The sequence below is a fragment of the Trichosurus vulpecula genome, chromosome 7 (assembly GCF_011100635.1).
Source record: "Trichosurus vulpecula isolate mTriVul1 chromosome 7, mTriVul1.pri, whole genome shotgun sequence".
NCBI lineage: Eukaryota > Metazoa > Chordata > Mammalia > Diprotodontia > Phalangeridae > Trichosurus > Trichosurus vulpecula.
The window spans coordinates 263,267,588-263,285,013 of record NC_050579.1 but is presented as its reverse complement, the minus strand read 5'-3'; the positions used below and the strand labels follow the sequence as shown (position 1 = coordinate 263,285,013).

Genomic DNA, 17,426 nt, shown 5'->3' with positions numbered 1-17,426 from the left:
AGGGGATAGATATCTGGAACCCTAAGGGGAATGAGGAAGAGTTGGGGCCTTGGAGGCAGTGGGGCCCTGTTTGGCACTTGCTGCCAAGGAGCTGCAGGATCTACAGATTGCCCTGTTCCTTGCCCTCTTTGGCTACCCCAGCCCTTTTATTGTTAGATTCTGTGTATCTCCTTTCCAGTCTCAGCTGCCCTTGGGGCCTGGGCTTGTGGCATTAGGAAGGTGGGAAGGAGACTGAACAGTTTTGGGAAATTGCTTGGCATCCAGCTTGTCTTTATACTGCAACTCTGGAGTGGCAAGGCGCTCACACTCTTCGTGGTCTTGGGGGCTCAGTCCCTTTTTCAGTACATAGCCCAGAACCCCCCGGGCCCCGAACTGGAAAGGACGAAGCTGGAGGTTAGCTATTTGACTAGGGTCCACAGCTCCTCCCCCCAAAAGGCAGTGGGATGCCAATGCTGACCTTCGGGCCCGAAGTTTGGCTACTGCTGAAGCAAGCCTCACCCTTCCATAACGGTCTGCACGGTTCCATAGGCTATGATTGAAGTGGACATAGAGAGCCCAGTCTAGGTTGTTCCAAGCTCTAGCCCGAGCAACCAATTGTTTATCGTTGATTCCACCATGATCTTTGACCCCCTTATGACCTTTGACATTCTTCATACCAGTTGCCTGGGCATTGTGTACAAAGCCTACTACATCATCCAGCCCCCAGCACAGGGCGTCTGCCAGAAGCACCAGTGACTCATCAAAGTATTCTGCCACCAAGACCAGGTCAAAGGTTGAGTCCAGCCAGGCCAGAGCCCATTGGATTAAGGATGAAGATACTGAATCTGTTATAGAAGTAGGACTGAGGGACATGGAGTGGTCAGCTGCTTGGACACGGGATGTAGGATGGGAAGGAGATTTGAAGAGGGAGTTGGGATCAAGTTTTGAGGGTTGGGAGACAGAGCTAGATGGCCAAATATGTATGTCTGAGGACTTGGTTCTTTTGAGTGGTTTGGGATGCCTCTTCAGTGCCCTTATTTCTCGGGGAAGAGGGAGGCCAAAATCAAACCAGAGCAAGTTCCGGGCATAGTGGTCTCCACGGCCCCCTGGCCGGTAGAAGGCTCGTGGTGAAGCCAGGAAGGCAGCCAGAGATGGTGCTGCACGGAAAGCAGATGATACAGATTTGTAGTAGGAGAAGGCAGAAATTGCCAGTGCTGCAGGATCTCGGACAATGGAGAAGAAGAAACTGTCAGGGGGCATGACCCGGAGTACCTGTAGGGCATAAAAAGGGATGTAGAGAGAACAAAATGGGGAGTCAGGAAAGCAATAGGTGGGCTGTTATCCTGGCACCTCAGTTTCACCATTGCTTCATTGCTTAGTATTGTAGTAACACAACAGCCCCCAACAGGTCTCCTTACCCCAGTCTCTCCCACCATCTTACATACCACAGCCAGATTAATCTCCCTAAAGCACCACTTTGGAGTACTCCCCTGTTCAGAACCCCTTATTGACTTCTCAGTGACCTAATAAAGAACCTTGGTATCAGAGAGTTCACTATTTGACCACTACCTGTTTGTCCATCCTTACGTCCTACTACGTGTCCTAACTACAAACTGGATTACTCAGTATGTCCTAAATTTGCCTTGTGTTTTTTCCTTGCCCAGTGTCTTTGCTCTTGCCATTCATTCCCTTTACCTACAATATTCTTCCTCTATGCTCTATCTATTAAAATCCTATTTTGTCATTCAAAGCATAGGTTGTGACCACCCCAAGTTAAAAATAACTTCCTCCTTTGACTTAAATAGCACTTCGCAAGGCACACGTGACATATTATCTTGTACAGAGACATCTCAATTAACAAGCACCTCTAGGGATAAAGCCTGTTTAAACTGTCTAGGTATAGAGAGAGTGATGGAAAGTTCTGGTTTCAGCACGAGGTTGGTGGAAGAAAGAAGAAGGTGTGTCTCTCAGTTACAGGTATTTCAAGGGTGGCTGAGCTAAGGCCTGATCTCTGCTGAGGGTCTCAAATGGTTAAGTTCCCTGGAAGCAATAATACCTTAAATTACCTTGGAGAGGTTACATTGGCCAGGCTGCAGCCTCAGGGTCACTAAAAAAGTGACTCGTGGGCCATTATCTCCCCCTACCCCACCCCCATACACCACATATACTTTGCAATCTAGCCAAACTGGCCTTCTGTGCCTCCACTGGCCCCCTATGCTGCTCCCTCCTTTTCTCTGCCTCATATAATCCCTTTTTTCCTTTAAGATGCAGCCATTTTCTTCACGAAGCCTCTCCTGACCAACCATCTGCTATTGCCCTCTCCCCCCAAACTACCTCGTACCTAATTACTTTGTGTGCAGTCATGATGACCATAATAAGACTATCTGACATTTGGGCTGCTAGTGGACACAATGAATAGAGTGCTAGGCCTGGAGTCAGGAAGAACCATCTTCCTGAGTTCAAATCAGTCCTCGGACACTTAACTGTGTGATCCCAGGCGAGCCACTTAACCCTCTTTGCCTCAGTTTCCTCATCTGTAAAATGAGCTGGAAAAGGAAACGGCAAACTACTCCACTGTCTTTGCCAAGCAAACTCCACATGGAGTAATGAAGAGTTGGACACTACCGAAAAAAAATGTTTAGAGCTGACATTTCTATTATTCCTGTGTGCTCTACAGTTAGATTATCCGATCCTCACAATAACTAACCCTGAGAGATAAATGCTATCATTATCCCCTTTCTACAGATGAAGAAACAGACAAGCGGAGGTTAAGGGATGCCCAGGGCCAAGCAGATAGAAAGTGTTCAAGGCCAGATTTGGACTTGGGTGCTTCTGGCTCCAGGCCAGTTGCCATATATGATAGATATTAATTTTATATTTATGCCATATACATACAGTTTTATATGTATTTGTCTATCTCATTAGATATAACCTCATTGAAAGTAGGAATTCTTTTCCAAAAGATTCATGATGGAAAATGCTATCCATATCCAGAGAAAGAACTATGGCGTCTGAAAGCAGATCGAAGCACACATTTTTCTCTCTTTTTTTCTTTCTTTTGATTTTTCCCTTTTGTTCTGATTCTTCTTTCACAACATGACAAATGTAGAAATATGTCTGATATGATTGTACGTGTATAGCCTATATGAGATTGTAAACTGTCGTGGAGGGAGGGAGGGAGAAAAATTTAGAACTCAAAATTTTGTAAAAGTGAATGTTGAAAATAAAAAATAAATTAATTTTAAAAAAGAAAATAAAAAGGAAACCACAAACTATGTTTAAAAAAAAAAGAAAATAGGGATTGTTTTGTTCTTTTTACTTACATTCCCAAGAGCCCAGCATAGTGCCTGGCACATAGTAGGTGTTTAATATATACTTGTAGATTGACTGATCAATGATTCCCATAGATAGCAGTGGACCACGGAGCCACATGTTGTTTGGGGGCAAAGAAAGACAAGGAGAGAAAGGGCATCTACAGCCTACCTCATATATTACTTCTGTCTCTGGTAACAAGCTTTCTGAAAGGAAATATATCAGTGAAGCTTAGCCTCTTCAGAACAGCAGCATGGCTATAATGTTATGTCTCTTTAGATTGGAAGCTCCTTGAGGGCAAGGGACCACATCTTACCTACATATGCCTATTGAATGGTAAAAGCCATATGGTACAGTGCTTAGCACAGCGTATCATATCCTGTCAAAGGCTTTAATAAAAGTTTACTGAATGAGTGAAGAAATATATGTTAAGCGCCTGGCAGTAACCCAAGAATCCTCCATGGTTCTCTTTCTACATAGTAGACTATCAGAATATATTATAGCCATCCACTAGGGTGGTCATATCTTAAACCTCACCATCCCTTTTAACTTCACCTCCAAGATTTCTTAAACTCCAGAATTTCCCTCTGATTATAATTGCCTATTCTTTTTCTTCCTCTTCTCAATCCTCTTAAACTTGACTCAAATACCTAAGATCTCTCAATTCTTTCCTGTTTTCTAATTCATGTGGGGAAGCAATTCCTATGGAGAAGGGGCCCCAGCCATCCTCAACAACTGCCAACTAACTGCTACACATATAGAAAGAGAAAGAACCTGGAGGCAGCATTTATTTTATTTTTTTATTTATTTTTTTATTTTATTTTTTTTGGCAGGGCAATTGGGGTTAAGTGACTTGCCCAAGGTCACACAGCTAGTACATGTGTCAAGTGTCTGAGGCTGGATTTGAACTCAGGTCCTCCTGACTCCAGGGCCAGTGCTCTACTCACTGCGTCACCTAGCTGCCCCAGGAGGCAGCATTTATCGGACAAATCAAATTATGACCACCTTGACTACTTTCTTCCCTCAGATCCTGGTAGAGTCAGCCTGGGACCCTGTGTCCTAGAGACTTTAGGATAGCAGTATACACTGCAAAGCACCAGACCTGCTTCACACTCAGTCCCCACACCATCACTGAAGGGAGAAGCCATGGTGAAGAGGGGACCCATTATCTTAATCGCCGGTGACAACTGCTGACTAACTGCCACCAACAGTCCAACTGGTCTGCTTCTAGGCCAGCTCTCTCAGCAGTCATCCAGGGAAGAAGCTCTTGTGTAAATGGGGACAGCCACCTGTGCCAACTACCAAACACAGAGCAGGCAAGCCAGCCTTGCTGAAACAGTGGGCACCCAGAGAGAGAGACAGGAGGCAGAATGGACCAGGTAACTCAGACCACCACCAGTACCACCACCTTGACCTTCAGATCTCCCTTCAGATCTTGATGGATCCAAAAGCCTTGGAACTAGCAATGCTTCCAGCCCAGTGCCCTCAGACATCATTCTGGGAAGCAAATCCTGTGGCGATACAGCCTTGTGACTACTTCTACACTACACAAGTTTCAGCCATAGCTACTGAAGACCAAGAAAAGAAAGTTCTTGCAACCAAAGACTTTGGTCAATGGCTCAGCATCAGAAACTTATTTTATCAGTGGAAATGACATTAAAAAAGAGGCCTCTGCTTTGCTACTGTGCCCTGAGGACCGTGGGACTTTTCCATTTGACTTGTAGCTGAAATCTTCCATATTTGTTGTTTTCCTGATTCGAATATGAGCTCCTTGAGAGTAGGGACAGTATAACTTTTCTATTTGTATCCGCAGCCCAGTGTTCTGCACATAGTAAGTATTTAGTAAATACTTCATACATTCCATCACCCCTGTTCTTAAATACTTTCCCTCTCTACTCAGTTTTGCAATAATATCCAGTCATTTTGATAACATCCACTTCACCTGAGCCCTCATTCCTACTCTGTTGATCTGCTAGTCTCCAATGTGGGTAACAACATTTTTTTCTCCTATCCCCCAAGCAACTGAATGCCACTAAGAGAATTCAGAAAACATGCTGATGGGGTCCACTGGAAATTTATATTAACTTCAGGGGACCCCCATGGCTAGAGAGCATTCTTTTCTCTCATTCACTACAACAGCTGTTCTTAAACCTTATCTTTTCAAGCCTCCAACTCCATTTCTCCTCTCACCTGTAGCAAATGTCCTCACTTCCTATTTTACTGAGATGATGAAGGCTACCAAATGAATTCCATCAACTTCCTTCTTCCTCTCCTCTCTTGCTTCACCTATCTCCTAATACTTTTCATGCCTACTGAAAAAAAAGTACTAACTGGCATTCAAGGCTCTTCACAATCTGGTTCTAGTCTGTCTACCCTTTTGTATTCTACTTCCTTTCACATCCAGTTCTCTGCAGCTCTCTATATAAAGTGTTTTGCAAACAAAGGATTTCTTCCAGATTTCTCTTGAAATCGCCCACCTCAAATTCCACTTCCTTCATGAAGCTTTCCTGGATGCCCCATAACTGAAAGAGATCTTCATGTTCTCACCATGCTGTGTCCACACGCTTCCTTTGTACTTGCATATATTACATTCTACTTTGCATTCTATATTTACATGTCTCTCATTTACATGCCCCATTCGATAGCTGCTTGAGGGCAGAAAACTTAGATTGTGTGTTATTTCTTTGTGTAACCCCCGAGTCTAGCATGTTGTTCCATGAATGTTTGGTGAATTGTATTGATGATGAAGGCATGATTACTCAACTGGTCTTCCTCAAATATAATTTCCATCATATCAGAGAATGAATATAAAGCATTTTGCAAATCTTAAAGCTCTTTATAAATGTCACTTGTTACCCTCATCATCATTATCACATCTTTCTCTGAGCATGGCTCACTTACTCAGTGGATCAAATTCATACTCAGCCCGACATTCAAGGTCCTTCTTTTAATTCTCGTTTTCTCACCCAGTCATATATCTCAGTCCTTAATGTTCCCCAGAACAGCTCTTCTGTTGCAGATAAGCTTGTCACTGTTCCATATATACTTATTCCCAATTTCCTTGACTTTGGAGAGGTGGAAGAGTTGGACTTTAATCCAGATGCTACTTATTACTAGCTCTTATTACCTTAGGCAAGTTATTTCCCTTTTCTGGGCCTCAGTTTCTTTTTTTTTTCTATAAAAGGAAGGAGTTGGACTAAAGATACTCTTAAGGTCCTTTCTAGCTCTGACACAGTTTAATTCTAATGCCTGCCTTCCTCCTTGCCGTTTGTCTCTAATTAGTACATCCTATAAAACTCTTCTCCTCCAGGAGGCTTTCTCTCCTTTGCCTGCATTCGATCAACACCTTCATTCTCTTTTCACTATAATTCTTTATCCTAAGGCCTCTTCCTGTGTGTCATGTTTTCTTCCTTACCTTCCAGTCTCCCTCCTAAACAGGGCTCAGTACACAAGGGACTGCTAGTAAGTGACAGAAATAGTTGATAAGAAAACACGTCAGGAGGCAATAGATAATTTGGGGGCTAGGCCAGAGGGAAAAGGGATGTAATATAAAGAAATAGGTTTTGAGGGGGCATGAGGTAACCAGTGAGAGTATGGGGAAGGGAAAGAGGATCTAGAGGGAGGAGACAAGCAATGAGGAGACCTTAAGAGGCTCAAAGTACACATGAAATTCCTAGAGGGAGAACCAGGTAAAGGTAGAGTGTCAGAACTTGCCTTGGAACAACTAACGTGGAAGGAAAGAAGCACCAGGTAATGAGACAACCCTACTTCTTGTGCTCCCATTCCCACTCCCTCCATCCTTATCAATCTTACCTCTGGTAGGTTAAACCTCATGTGGTGACAGAGGATGTGGAAGGCAGGCTGGGGTCCCCCACCATGAGGATGGTAGCCTTTTACTGAAGTAGCCTGGAAGGACTTTGGGTACCCAAACTGGTAACGGACAGGAAGGGCAAAGCGTAGGCTGTGCCGGTCCCCATACTGATGGAGAAGGCTTAGTACAGAACTGCTCCCAGACTTATGTGTCTTCAGGAATACAAGCTGCTGCTGAGGATGGCAGGAGGGGGCCAAAGAAGAGCCAGGGGAGCCAGAGGTAGAGGCCCACAGTTGGGGAAAATGTAGCCCAGGAGGCCTAGAGAAAGAGGGGAGAAAGGGAGTGAGAGATGCGTAGCATTTATTTGGCACACAGTATTTATTGATTTTATTTTATTTGGAGAAAGGTCAGGGAAAGCATAAGATCCTCCTTTAGGGTAGTCCCCATTATGCTAGAGTTTTTTCCTTTGCATCCAGAAGGCTCAGAAACTGGAAGGGTAATATTGGGGTCTGGAGCCAGTAATAAAGGAGCATTGGGAGTAGGGGGAGCTCACCTCCTCTGGAAGGGCCATTGCCAAATCTGGAGTACTAATCCAATGGTCACGAAGACTATCAAAGCAACCCAGAGACCCCTGGACCCCCAGAGCCAGAGACGAATCATCCTGATGGGAGGACGGAAGGGTCAAGTAAGACACAAGAACACAGACAGAGAAATTGGTAGATTTAGAAAAAGGCATAGAGAATCGGAGCTGTTTCCAGATGGGTAATCATTCCCCCTCCTCATTCCTTCTTACCTCTGGCTCTGGATGTTTCCTGAGTTGGCAGATTTTTTACACCCTCAGCGTCTGGAAGGGAGTGGGGGTGGGGGTTGGGAGAAGGGGCTAAGATTATAGCCAAAACCTGAGTAACTTCACTTTCTTCATCCCTTGCTCTCCATTGCCTTCAGGCCTCCTTGTCCTGATAGATTCTCGATTCAGCTTTCACTCCTCTCACTGCACCCATCGAATTGGGTCCCCTTTCTGTTACTGATGCCCTTCAGGAGGTGAGAGTGGGGGCATAGGGCCCCTTGTCAGCACCACCACCCAGGGCCCCCACATGAGGGGAAACTGATTGCCTCCCAGCCTCATCTGTCTCTCTGTCTCTGCCTTCATCCCTAATCTCTTCCTACTTCCTGACTGCTCTCACAACAGTGGCTAAGAGAATTTTAGAGAAGGGTAAGGAGAGGGTGACAGATGAAAAATGATGGAGAGTGAGACAGAGCTAGGTCAGCTCTATTAACAGACAGTAAGAGATTATCCCTGTCATAGAGCCATAGAATTTTAAGAGTTGTAAGGGACTTCTGATGTCATGCGGTCCAGTTGCTGCCTGAAGCAGAAATACTTCTGCAACAACTGGGGCAAGTGTTCGTGCCGTCTGGACTTGAAGACATCCAGCGATAGGCAGCCCACTCCATTTTTGGATCACTTTAATATAGTTAGGAAATTCTTTGTAGTAAGCCAAGGTCTGTTTCTCTGTAGCTTTTACCTTGTCATTGGCTCTTTGAGAACAAGTTGGATCTCTTACTCGGACTCTTTTCCAAATCCCAAAAAGCAAGCTGGCTAAGTTTGCACAGCTTCTTTGAAGAGAAAGGGAATGCTTGGTAGGGAAAGATGAGAGAGGGAGCGTGAGGATAAGGAAAAGGCCCCGTGGTTAGACAGCTCTGATAGAGTGGGTGGAAGAGAGGGATTGCTTGGTAAGAATGTAGGAAGGGGACTGAAATTCAGGTATCTCTTCCTCTTCACATTCCCTCAGCAGAGAACAGACAGCCATCGAAGTTCTATATAATCCTCCATGCTACATCCCCCCACCCTTGTTGCTTCTTGAGGTTCCAAATCCCTGACCACAGCCTCTCCTCTGGAATGTGGAATGAAGAGATAAAAAGAGTGGAATTCATTAGGGGGTCTGTCACCAAATTATGGGGCAGCATTGATACAGAGCCTCTGAGAAAGACGGAGAAATAGGGACAGATATCCCAAGAGAAAAGAGAGTGGGGGGGAAGGAAGACAAATGTTCACATTTTCTCCAGACTACCAAGTTGATGGGCAGGGAGGCTCAGCCTCAGGCTCCCACATGTACATACTATAATCACATCCTCCGACATGCTGACAGACAGCCTTCTGCCTACATCGTCTCTGGGACATTTGCCGTATCTACTACCACTTGACATACCTGCCTTTCTTTTCTCCCCATTCATACTTTGTAGGACTCACCCTAATATCTGAGCCACAAGTTCCCTATATTTCAGCGCTTCTACTCCTCTTTCCAGTCATCTCAACCACAGCTGTCTATCCTAGCTGAGCCCCACATCCACCCATCAGTGTAATATCTCTCCACCAGCTCTCTGTGCCCGAGTTTGCCCCCTCCCCGAAACCTCCCCCACTACCCCGCTGTATATCCCACCCCTACCCCCCATCATTCTTTTCCTCTTGCCTCTTGGCTCACTAGCGTCACTTACAAAATTGTTCCAGGGGAGTGGAGTAGAGAGCTAAGCCCCTCTTTACCTCTCCCCCCAGCCACAGCTTGCTTCCTTGGAACTCGATTTTTTCTTCAGAACTTTTTCCCAGTTCAGCTCCGCCCCAAATTCTCTTCTCCCCCTCCCTTTCCCTTTGTCCAGACTCCATCTCAGCAGCTGCATCTGTGTGTCTTCCTCTTTCTACATCTCTCCCAGCTGCTCGCCTCCTCTTTGCATCTTTCTTCCTCCCTTCTCTGAGTCTCTGCTTTTGCCCCCCACTTCAGTTTTAGAAATGTGAAAGGAAAAAGTAAAACAGATCCCAACACCAATAAAACTTAATCAGTAGGAGAGAGAAGTAGAAACAAAAGTCAGAAGAGCAGATCTAGTTGAGACGTTTATAAGCACGTTAAGAGACAGGAAAACAAATAGGCAGCGGCAGACGCTGTATGCAGAGAAGCCAGACCTTAGGCTCTGAAGTCCCCACTACAGGCAGTTGGGGGCAAGATCAGGGATGACTTTGGGAACTAGATACACCAAGCAATCAAGTGATACACACACAATATCCAATAAGTTAACCATTTATTTGCAGAATTAAAAAAAATTAAAACATCAGAGGAGATGGGGAGATGGAGAAGGGGAAGGGATAATTATAGTGATAGGTTGTTGTTGTTTTTTTTTTCCATTTGTGTTTTTCTTTAATAAGAAACGCAGAACTGAAAAAAGCCAACGGACCCTCTAACCTCCTTCCTACAATCAAGGTGGCCTTAAACCCCATTTTTTCCCTTTCCCTCCCTTCTCCCCAGTTCCTTGGATCTACCTTGACATTGACAACCCTATCCACCCAAAGGATTAACCCTCCCAGCCCCAGGCTGGAGAGGCCTAGAGAACAACCCCCCCAATAAATACCCCCCCCATCCCCTATCAAATGGAAAAATAAATATTGTTTGACTCCCACCCACTTGTCCAATTGAATTTGGGACTCCAGCCACTCACTCCATGCTCTTAGGTGTCCCTACTCTGCCCACACTCATTTGTTCCCTTTAGCTCCTCCTACAGGGCTTTTGCGGAGGAGAAGGGAAAAGGGTTATTAACCTTTTAGTTGCTAGGGTACATCCTTTCTCTTTGCCCCTACTACCAAGGCCTGAGCAGGACCAGGGCTAGGGGTAGGAGAAGTAGAAGAAGGAGGTGGGTAGGAAGATTCCTGGAGGCCACCCCGCTCCTGGCACCACCGTGGTTGTAGCGACCACTGCCACCACTTCCTTTACCCACAGGAGCATCCCTTCTGGGGGGCCGGGCTGGTGGGGCCACAGCTGCTGCTCTTGCTGTCCAGTCATCTGCATAGGGCTGCCCTTCCCCAGAACCACTAGCATCCTCATCTGAGGGAGAGAATCAGAATGTCAAAGATGGAAAAGTCCTTGTAGATCCAACTGAACTATGAGCTGTCCCCCAAATCCAACATGCCATCTCTAGTCTTTGCGCATTCATATAAGCCAGCCTCCATACCTAGAATACACTTCCTTTCCTCATACCTGCCTTTCAAAATCCTTATCTATCTGCAAGGCTTGGCTCAGGTGCTATGTCCTCCATGAAACCTTCCTTGATTGCCCCAGTTTTTAGTGTTTTCTCTACTAAAATTTTTCTAGAGCACTTTATGAGCTCTCCTTTACCACCCCACCCCGGCCACCACTCCCTACCTTGTATTTACTTATCTGTATACATTTTGTATCCCCTAGTTGACTGTAAGTTCCTTGAGGGTAGAGACTGCTTCATTTTTGTCTTTGTATCTCCAGTGCCTAGCATAATGCCCTGCATGTAGTAAACTCTTCATAAATATTTATTTAATTTAATGTGTCCAGTCCCCCCATTATAAAAGTACTCAACCCCCACTCATTTTATAGAGGAAGCTCAGAGAAAGGAAGCGAATTTTGCCCAATGTCACAGAAGTTGTAAATCAGGACTCCTGCCTGCCTCCAAGTCTAGTTCTGGACTACACTGTCCTCCATCTAATTGTGGGGAGGATAGGAACAGGCACACAGAAATGGAGACAGGGAAACAACACCAAAGGGACATACAGAAAGATAAGATGTCAGGGGAGGGAGTGATGGAGAAAAGGACAGGAAGTAGTTATGGACCTTAGGGGAGCTGGTTCACTTTGGCCATCAGGAAGATGAATCAGTTAAGAATTAAAGGTTGGAGCTTTGGTTAAGATTAACAGTGGGAGCTATGGGCCATGAAGGGGTCAGGAGTGAGGGGAGAGGTCAAAGTCCCTGAAAGGGGTCAGTGTCAAGTCAGGGGTCAAAAGTCAAGGTCAGATGGGAGAATGATCCTCACCTGCATCTTGAAGGTCCAGGTCATGCCCAAGGGCGGCTGCTCTCATTCGAGCTGTGGCTGCCCGCAGCTGCAGCCTCTGCCTCCTGGTAGAGAGGCTGGGTCCTGAGACGTCCACTTCCAACTCAGGATTTTTTATCTGCTCAGCCAAGGAGCTCCCTACGACAGGCGGAAGGTACCTGGACCATGAACAGTCAGTAAGCATGGTTTTCTTTTCCTCTTTTCTCTCTGTCCTACCCACTCTTCACTTTCTAACTACCAAACATCCCTACCGTCACTCCATAATTCTCCTCACTTGGATCTTTGTGGCTCTTTGCTTATGCATTACTCCCCACATCTTGAGAGGGTCTTACCGTCCCCATCCCGCTCCTGTCCAGCAGGGCATTGCCTCCTCTGTAACATCCATTGACATCCGTGGGTCTCCACATAGTGTTAGGGGCAGCCCTGTCCAGAAACCCCGGACCCGCTGCAGCCGCTCCCGAAGCTCCCATACCTGATGGGGAGGAGAGATGGAGCTACGGAGAATGCAGGGCCCTCTACTTTTCACAGTAGTTCATGTCATCCTCATTCACCCTCATCCACCTATCTTCTGTTAGAGATTCCCTCACCAGCCGGGGCAAATTGGTTCCTGCAGCTGTGGTGGGCCACTCCTCCTCAGGAGGAAATGTCCACAGTTGATTGACCTCATCCTGGGGTGAAGGAGCTCTCCGAGAACGGACAGGTGCTGGATGAGGACCCCCACATCCCTGAAAAACCTAAGTGGTACAGTAAAGAAAAGAGTTCAGAAGATAATTAGTTGCTGCCCCTTTGCTCCTTTCTAGTAATAATGGCAATACTCTCACTTTCCCTTGGTAGAGTCCCTGGACTCTGATCCTCTGATACCTGGGCTGAAATCCCCACGCTGTTTTCCTGCAGAAACATCAAACCCTCTGAGATTTTAACTCCAATGGACTCAGATGCTAACTCAAAGGAGAAGGGCCCTTGGAGCCTCTCTGCCAGGAGCAAGAGTGTGTCTGGTAGGGAGGAAAAGAGACAGGACAGTATGACAACCCTTTATCCAAGATTCTTTCCACAGAGGCCTTAATGTGAGGATATTCGCCTTTTAGACTTCCTGGTTAGCCTTTCTCAACATCTCACCCCTCACCTATGCCCTTTTCACCCTTGTAGTCTCACCTCCCAGTACTCCCTTGGCCCCTCTCACCCAAGTAACTTCCCCAGTCTGGCTCCAGCCCCCCTCCACTGAGACAGCCTCGAGCCACATTGATGCAGAAGCCCCGACAAGGCCGCAGGGAAGGAGCCCCTTGGCACAGGGGACAGCCAGTCAGACGCATTACAGCCTGGACGCAGCCCTGAGACATCGGCACCTGGGGACAAAGAACACCACCACCATCATCATCAATCATCAACAACAAACACTTATTAAGTAATTACAATTTGAAGGCTACGGTGTTAGTCACTAAAGGAAATAATGGAAGCCTAAGACATACTTCATGATCTCCAAGATGTACAATTTTGTTGAAGAAAGATATTAAAAGATAAATGATGATATTTGAAGGCTCTGTGATTTTTTGTCAGCTTGGGAAATTCCTAGAATTGTAACCTATGACTTAGTAGATTATCTTAGGAAGTTGCTTAAGACACACTTTCTCAGTGCGACTTTGGCAAAATCACAGTATCAGAGGGAGGCTTTTAACCCAGGTCTAACTCATTCCAAGCCCTGCATGCTTTCCATGATGCCAAGCTGCATTCATTAACAATGATCTAATGTGTGATGAATATCAATGGGAGGGTAGGAGTTCCTGAAGAATAAGAGATCACTGAGGACTAGGACAGTCAGAGAAGACTTCCTGGAGGAGATGACCTTAAGGGTGATGTTCAGATAAGTAGAAAGAAGGGAAAGGATAGATATTTTAAGTGGAATGGTAGGAGCAAGGGCACATAGGTAGGAATGACTTTTGGTATACTGAACTCAGGGGATAGTACCCCCTTTGGTCTAGCTGGAGGAAAGGATTCAATGAAGTATGAGACATGGTTGAAGGCTTGGGTTTAAATGCTAGGCTATGGAAAATTATCTTGTACAAAGCTTGAGAACAAGTAACAAGGGTTGGAGGCTCAAACGGACTTGCAAAAGCTGAGCCTTAAGATTTCAGTATGAACACTTACATTTTGATAATTGGCAAATACTATAAACCAGGACTTGACTTATTGTTTTGTTGATTGTCTAAGGCTTAATAAAGTGATGGAGAAAATGTAAATAATGCTTATTAAGCTTAAAAATATGTTGGGAGGAATACTTTTTTTTTTTTAAACCAGAGAGCCAATTGTTAAACATTTACTAGCATACCTCAGGTTAGAAATCAAAGCAATTAATCTCCCAAAATTCCAAAATAGCCATAGTCTGACCGATATTATTAATCAATTTTGTAAAAACACCATCTTAGATGAAACAATGTTAAATAGCAGAAATTTTCATAAAAACAATAGTATAAAATTGGACAAAAAGCTAACTTATGTCACAATGAGTTTCAGCAATCCATTATGGGATTCTGTTATAATACATTAGTAATATGATATTACTGTGAAACGTTAGTCAAAGGCTAAGGATGAGGGACAATGCTTATGTGACCTCCAGAGAGGCCAAGAGAGCCAAGAGTCAAAGGAGATTGTGGTAACTGGAATTTGTCTCTTAGCCCAGGACAGAGAAGGGACCTAGTCCTTTTACCATAACACAGTAAGTAACATGGGTCTGTTAAATTAAAATCTCTCTATTGGAGTCTCTCTCTGGTCCCCACTTCTTTCTCTGGGGCCTCCTTCTTCCCTGATATTCTTACCAACCTTAAGGGCTGAGCTGACCACATCTCTTCCAGTTGCCAGTCCCTGGACGAAGGCACGAGCAGCCACGAGAGCTCGAGTTACCTAGTCAAGAAAGGGATATGGGGGAAGTAGAAACAGTTAGACTTTAGAAAAACGGATCTTAAGATCTAAGGGACCTTAAGCCCCAAGGCTGGTAAGGTTTGAAGAGGCTAATTTTTTGTTATCCAGCTGGTATGAAGGGATCAGAATCTTGGGGAAACTGAGTCTCACATAGTAGTAAAATCAGGAGTTTGAATAAGTACAGACTTGTGAAGGTTTGTAGGACCAGAGTTCGGCTGCCCCTTACCTGCAGGCGGAGGCGTCGAGGTGAGTCCCCGAATGGCTGTAGCTGGCCATTTGGGGATGCGGACAGGCGTGCAAGGCAAAGCAGGTAGTCAGGGGGAAAACTATACTGCGGATGCAGCAGGGGAAATGCCCTTTCCAACAGCTGAGCCCAGAATTCAGACAAGGCATCATCTAATCCTGCACTGGTCCCCCGGTAGTGGCCACGTAGCTGTGAGAAGAGCTCACTGAACACTGGTGCATGCTGGACAAACAGGCGGCCGTATGAGCGAGAGAACAACTGGGAGAGGGAGCGTTCAGATGCAGAGAGCAACTCCTGGAAAAACTCTATCAGACATAAGGATGGTGGGGAGTGGGGAGGGACATGGGAAGAGAGTGACCAAAAGACAAGAGACAGGCAGACAAGAGGAAAGGAGAGCAAAGAGGAAGAGACATAGTGAAGAGGAAGAAAAAAGACAAATTAATTTGGAGTTCCACTGTTAAGGTGCTAAGGGAAGAAGAACTGGTTATCTTGAGAGGAAAGTGGGTGTTGAGCATAGAGGGAATACAAAAAAGCTAGGTTTTTGGACATAGGTCCTCACCGTTGAATTTCCGATGCCGGGCGGCGAAGGTATGTACAAGGAAGGATCCACTCTCCTCCACCAGACCCCGAAAGGTATCTTCTGTCTCTCTAGTCAGCTTCTGTTCTGTGTCACTGGAGCAGCATGTGTATTCCTGAGGGCAGATCCGGAGATGCTCACCTGAGGAAGAGTGATATTTCACAGGGAATATTATTAAGAAAATTTCTTCCCTCTCTTACCCTTTTCCTTCCCTAGCTGGACTGCCTGCCATTGTTTCCTCTTGACTCTGTTCTCTCTTCTCAGTAGTCACCAGCATTCCTCAGTTCACTGGCCAATGGCCATCTATGGTTTCTGCTCAAAAGGAAGCCCAGATGGACAATGACATTCCCCAACCATTAGCCTGACGCATTCCCAGGGCCGCAAAAGTCTCATAGGATGGGGAGTTATAGGGGAATAAGATTAGGTAGAAACAGGAGAGTATTGTTATGACTCGGTCTCAGGCATGGATTTATGGGAGAAGTTGCTATGGGAGGAGTAGAAAATCTATTATATGATTGAGAGGGAAAGGGTCTGCAGGAATAGGGGGAGAGGGGCTTTCGGACAGGGGGTTCAGTTATCACGGGCTTGGGCACAAGGGGGTCTTCAAGGATGTGGGGTTACTATGGAGTAACCAAAGAGGGGATTGTTACGGGATAGGGAGTGGTCTTTATTAAGGATGGGCTATGACGGGACGGGGAAGAGTCCGTTCCCCAGCCTTCTTGTTCTCCCCTTACCAGAGATCAGTGTGGAAGGCAGTAAGCTCAGGCTGTAACCCCGGGCCCCCAGCACCTGCCGGGTCTCAGCGCAGCTCCGTGTGGCCTTGGCCTCGCCCCCCGGCCCGGGGCACAGGGGCAGCAGCAGGAGCAGAAGGGGCCGCAGAGAGGACATGACTGCGACTGCCTCTGGGAACGGGAGTGGGTCCGAAGGATGAGGGAAGAACCACCTGAGCGTGCAGAGCCAGCTCGGGCTGTGGGACCACTTCACCGTCCAGAGAAAGAACAAGCCTGAAAAACACAATTGCCCAGCGCTGTTGCGGGTCCAGGCGGCAGCGGTGGAGACAATGGGAGCCGGGAGCCGGCCAGGAGGCAGGGCCAGAGGCAGATCCACCCAATGAGAGTATGAAACTGGCCTCAGGGGCGGGGTCAGGGGCGGGACTCAGCCAATGTGAACGAGGAAGACTACCCACGGGGCGGGACATAGCAAAAGCAAGTGGGTAGGTGAGATCGAGGAGGTGTAGCCCGCGGTGCAGCTCAACCAATGGAAAAGGACAACCAGGTTTGAAGGCGCTAACCAGACCCTGGGCAGGGACCGAGCCAATGGGAGCCCAGAGCCGGGGATAGAAGGCGGTGCCTTCGGATAGATTTGCACTAAATAGGGGGTCGGGGTAGAGTGGGAGGGAAAAGGGCGACCCACGTGACAGCTTCTCGAGGGAGAGTCTGACACGTGGATTGAGAAAGACTGGCGGTTAGAGCGTGGCGGGCACGTGTCCTGGGTCCTTAGCCCCAACCCCAGGGACCGGGCCACTAGGTCGGCGCGTGCGCAGAAGTCTCCTCGCGACTTCCCGCGTTTTCCTCGAGGACTGAGATTCCGGAGAACTGGAGCCTTCAGGTACTGGCGGGGAGGGAGGAGCCGCCCCTTACGGGACGGGACTCACCCCTCCCTCATCCCTGAGGGGCGGGGATGCGCCCCTCTCCTAGACGGGCGGCCTTTACTTGAGTATGTGATTTCTGACGGCGCCTATTTTCTTCTCC

General features: G+C 46.7%; 2 protein-coding genes across 2 annotated transcripts; both read right to left on the bottom strand.

Moving 5' to 3' along the window:
• Window positions 1-165: 165 nt before the first annotated feature.
• On the bottom strand, window positions 166-8,486 carry GAL3ST4 (galactose-3-O-sulfotransferase 4). The gene is made up of 4 exons (XM_036766091.1): window positions 8,467-8,486; window positions 7,656-7,763; window positions 7,105-7,420; window positions 166-1,251 (listed from the first exon to the last, which is right to left on the bottom strand). Exons 2-4 carry the CDS (start codon window positions 7,760-7,762, stop codon window positions 181-183), a joined length of 1,494 nt encoding a protein of 497 aa, XP_036621986.1. The 5' UTR covers window position 7,763; window positions 8,467-8,486; the 3' UTR covers window positions 166-180.
• Window positions 8,487-10,613: 2,127 nt separating this feature from the next.
• GPC2 (glypican 2) lies at window positions 10,614-16,563 on the bottom strand. The gene is made up of 10 exons (XM_036768834.1): window positions 16,410-16,563; window positions 15,658-15,816; window positions 15,081-15,403; window positions 14,756-14,836; window positions 13,122-13,284; window positions 12,803-12,933; window positions 12,529-12,675; window positions 12,274-12,413; window positions 11,924-12,099; window positions 10,614-10,968 (listed from the first exon to the last, which is right to left on the bottom strand). The coding sequence occupies exons 1-10, from the start codon at window positions 16,561-16,563 to the stop codon at window positions 10,724-10,726; spliced, it is 1,719 nt and encodes a 572-aa protein (XP_036624729.1). The 3' UTR covers window positions 10,614-10,723.
• Between the last annotated feature and the right edge of the window lie 863 nt (window positions 16,564-17,426).

Coding starts and splice junctions, on each gene's coding strand:
- GPC2 (XM_036768834.1), bottom strand. CDS start 16,563: ATGTCCTCTCTGCGGCCCCTTCTGCTCCTGCTGCTGCCCCTGTGCCCC. Junction 12,414..12,528: donor GAACCAATTTGCCCCGGCTG/GTGAGGGAATCT, acceptor CCTCCCCATCAG/GTATGGGAGCTTCGGGAGCG. Junction 10,969..11,923: donor CCTGGACCTTCAAGATGCAG/GTGAGGATCATT, acceptor TCTCTCCCTCAG/ATGAGGATGCTAGTGGTTCT.
- GAL3ST4 (XM_036766091.1), bottom strand. CDS start 7,762: ATGATTCGTCTCTGGCTCTGGGGGTCCAGGGGTCTCTGGGTTGCTTTG. Junction 7,421..7,655: donor CAATGGCCCTTCCAGAGGAG/GTGAGCTCCCCC, acceptor CTCTTTCTCTAG/GCCTCCTGGGCTACATTTTC. Junction 1,252..7,104: donor TGAGGTTTAACCTACCAGAG/GTAAGATTGATA, acceptor TATGCCCTACAG/GTACTCCGGGTCATGCCCCC.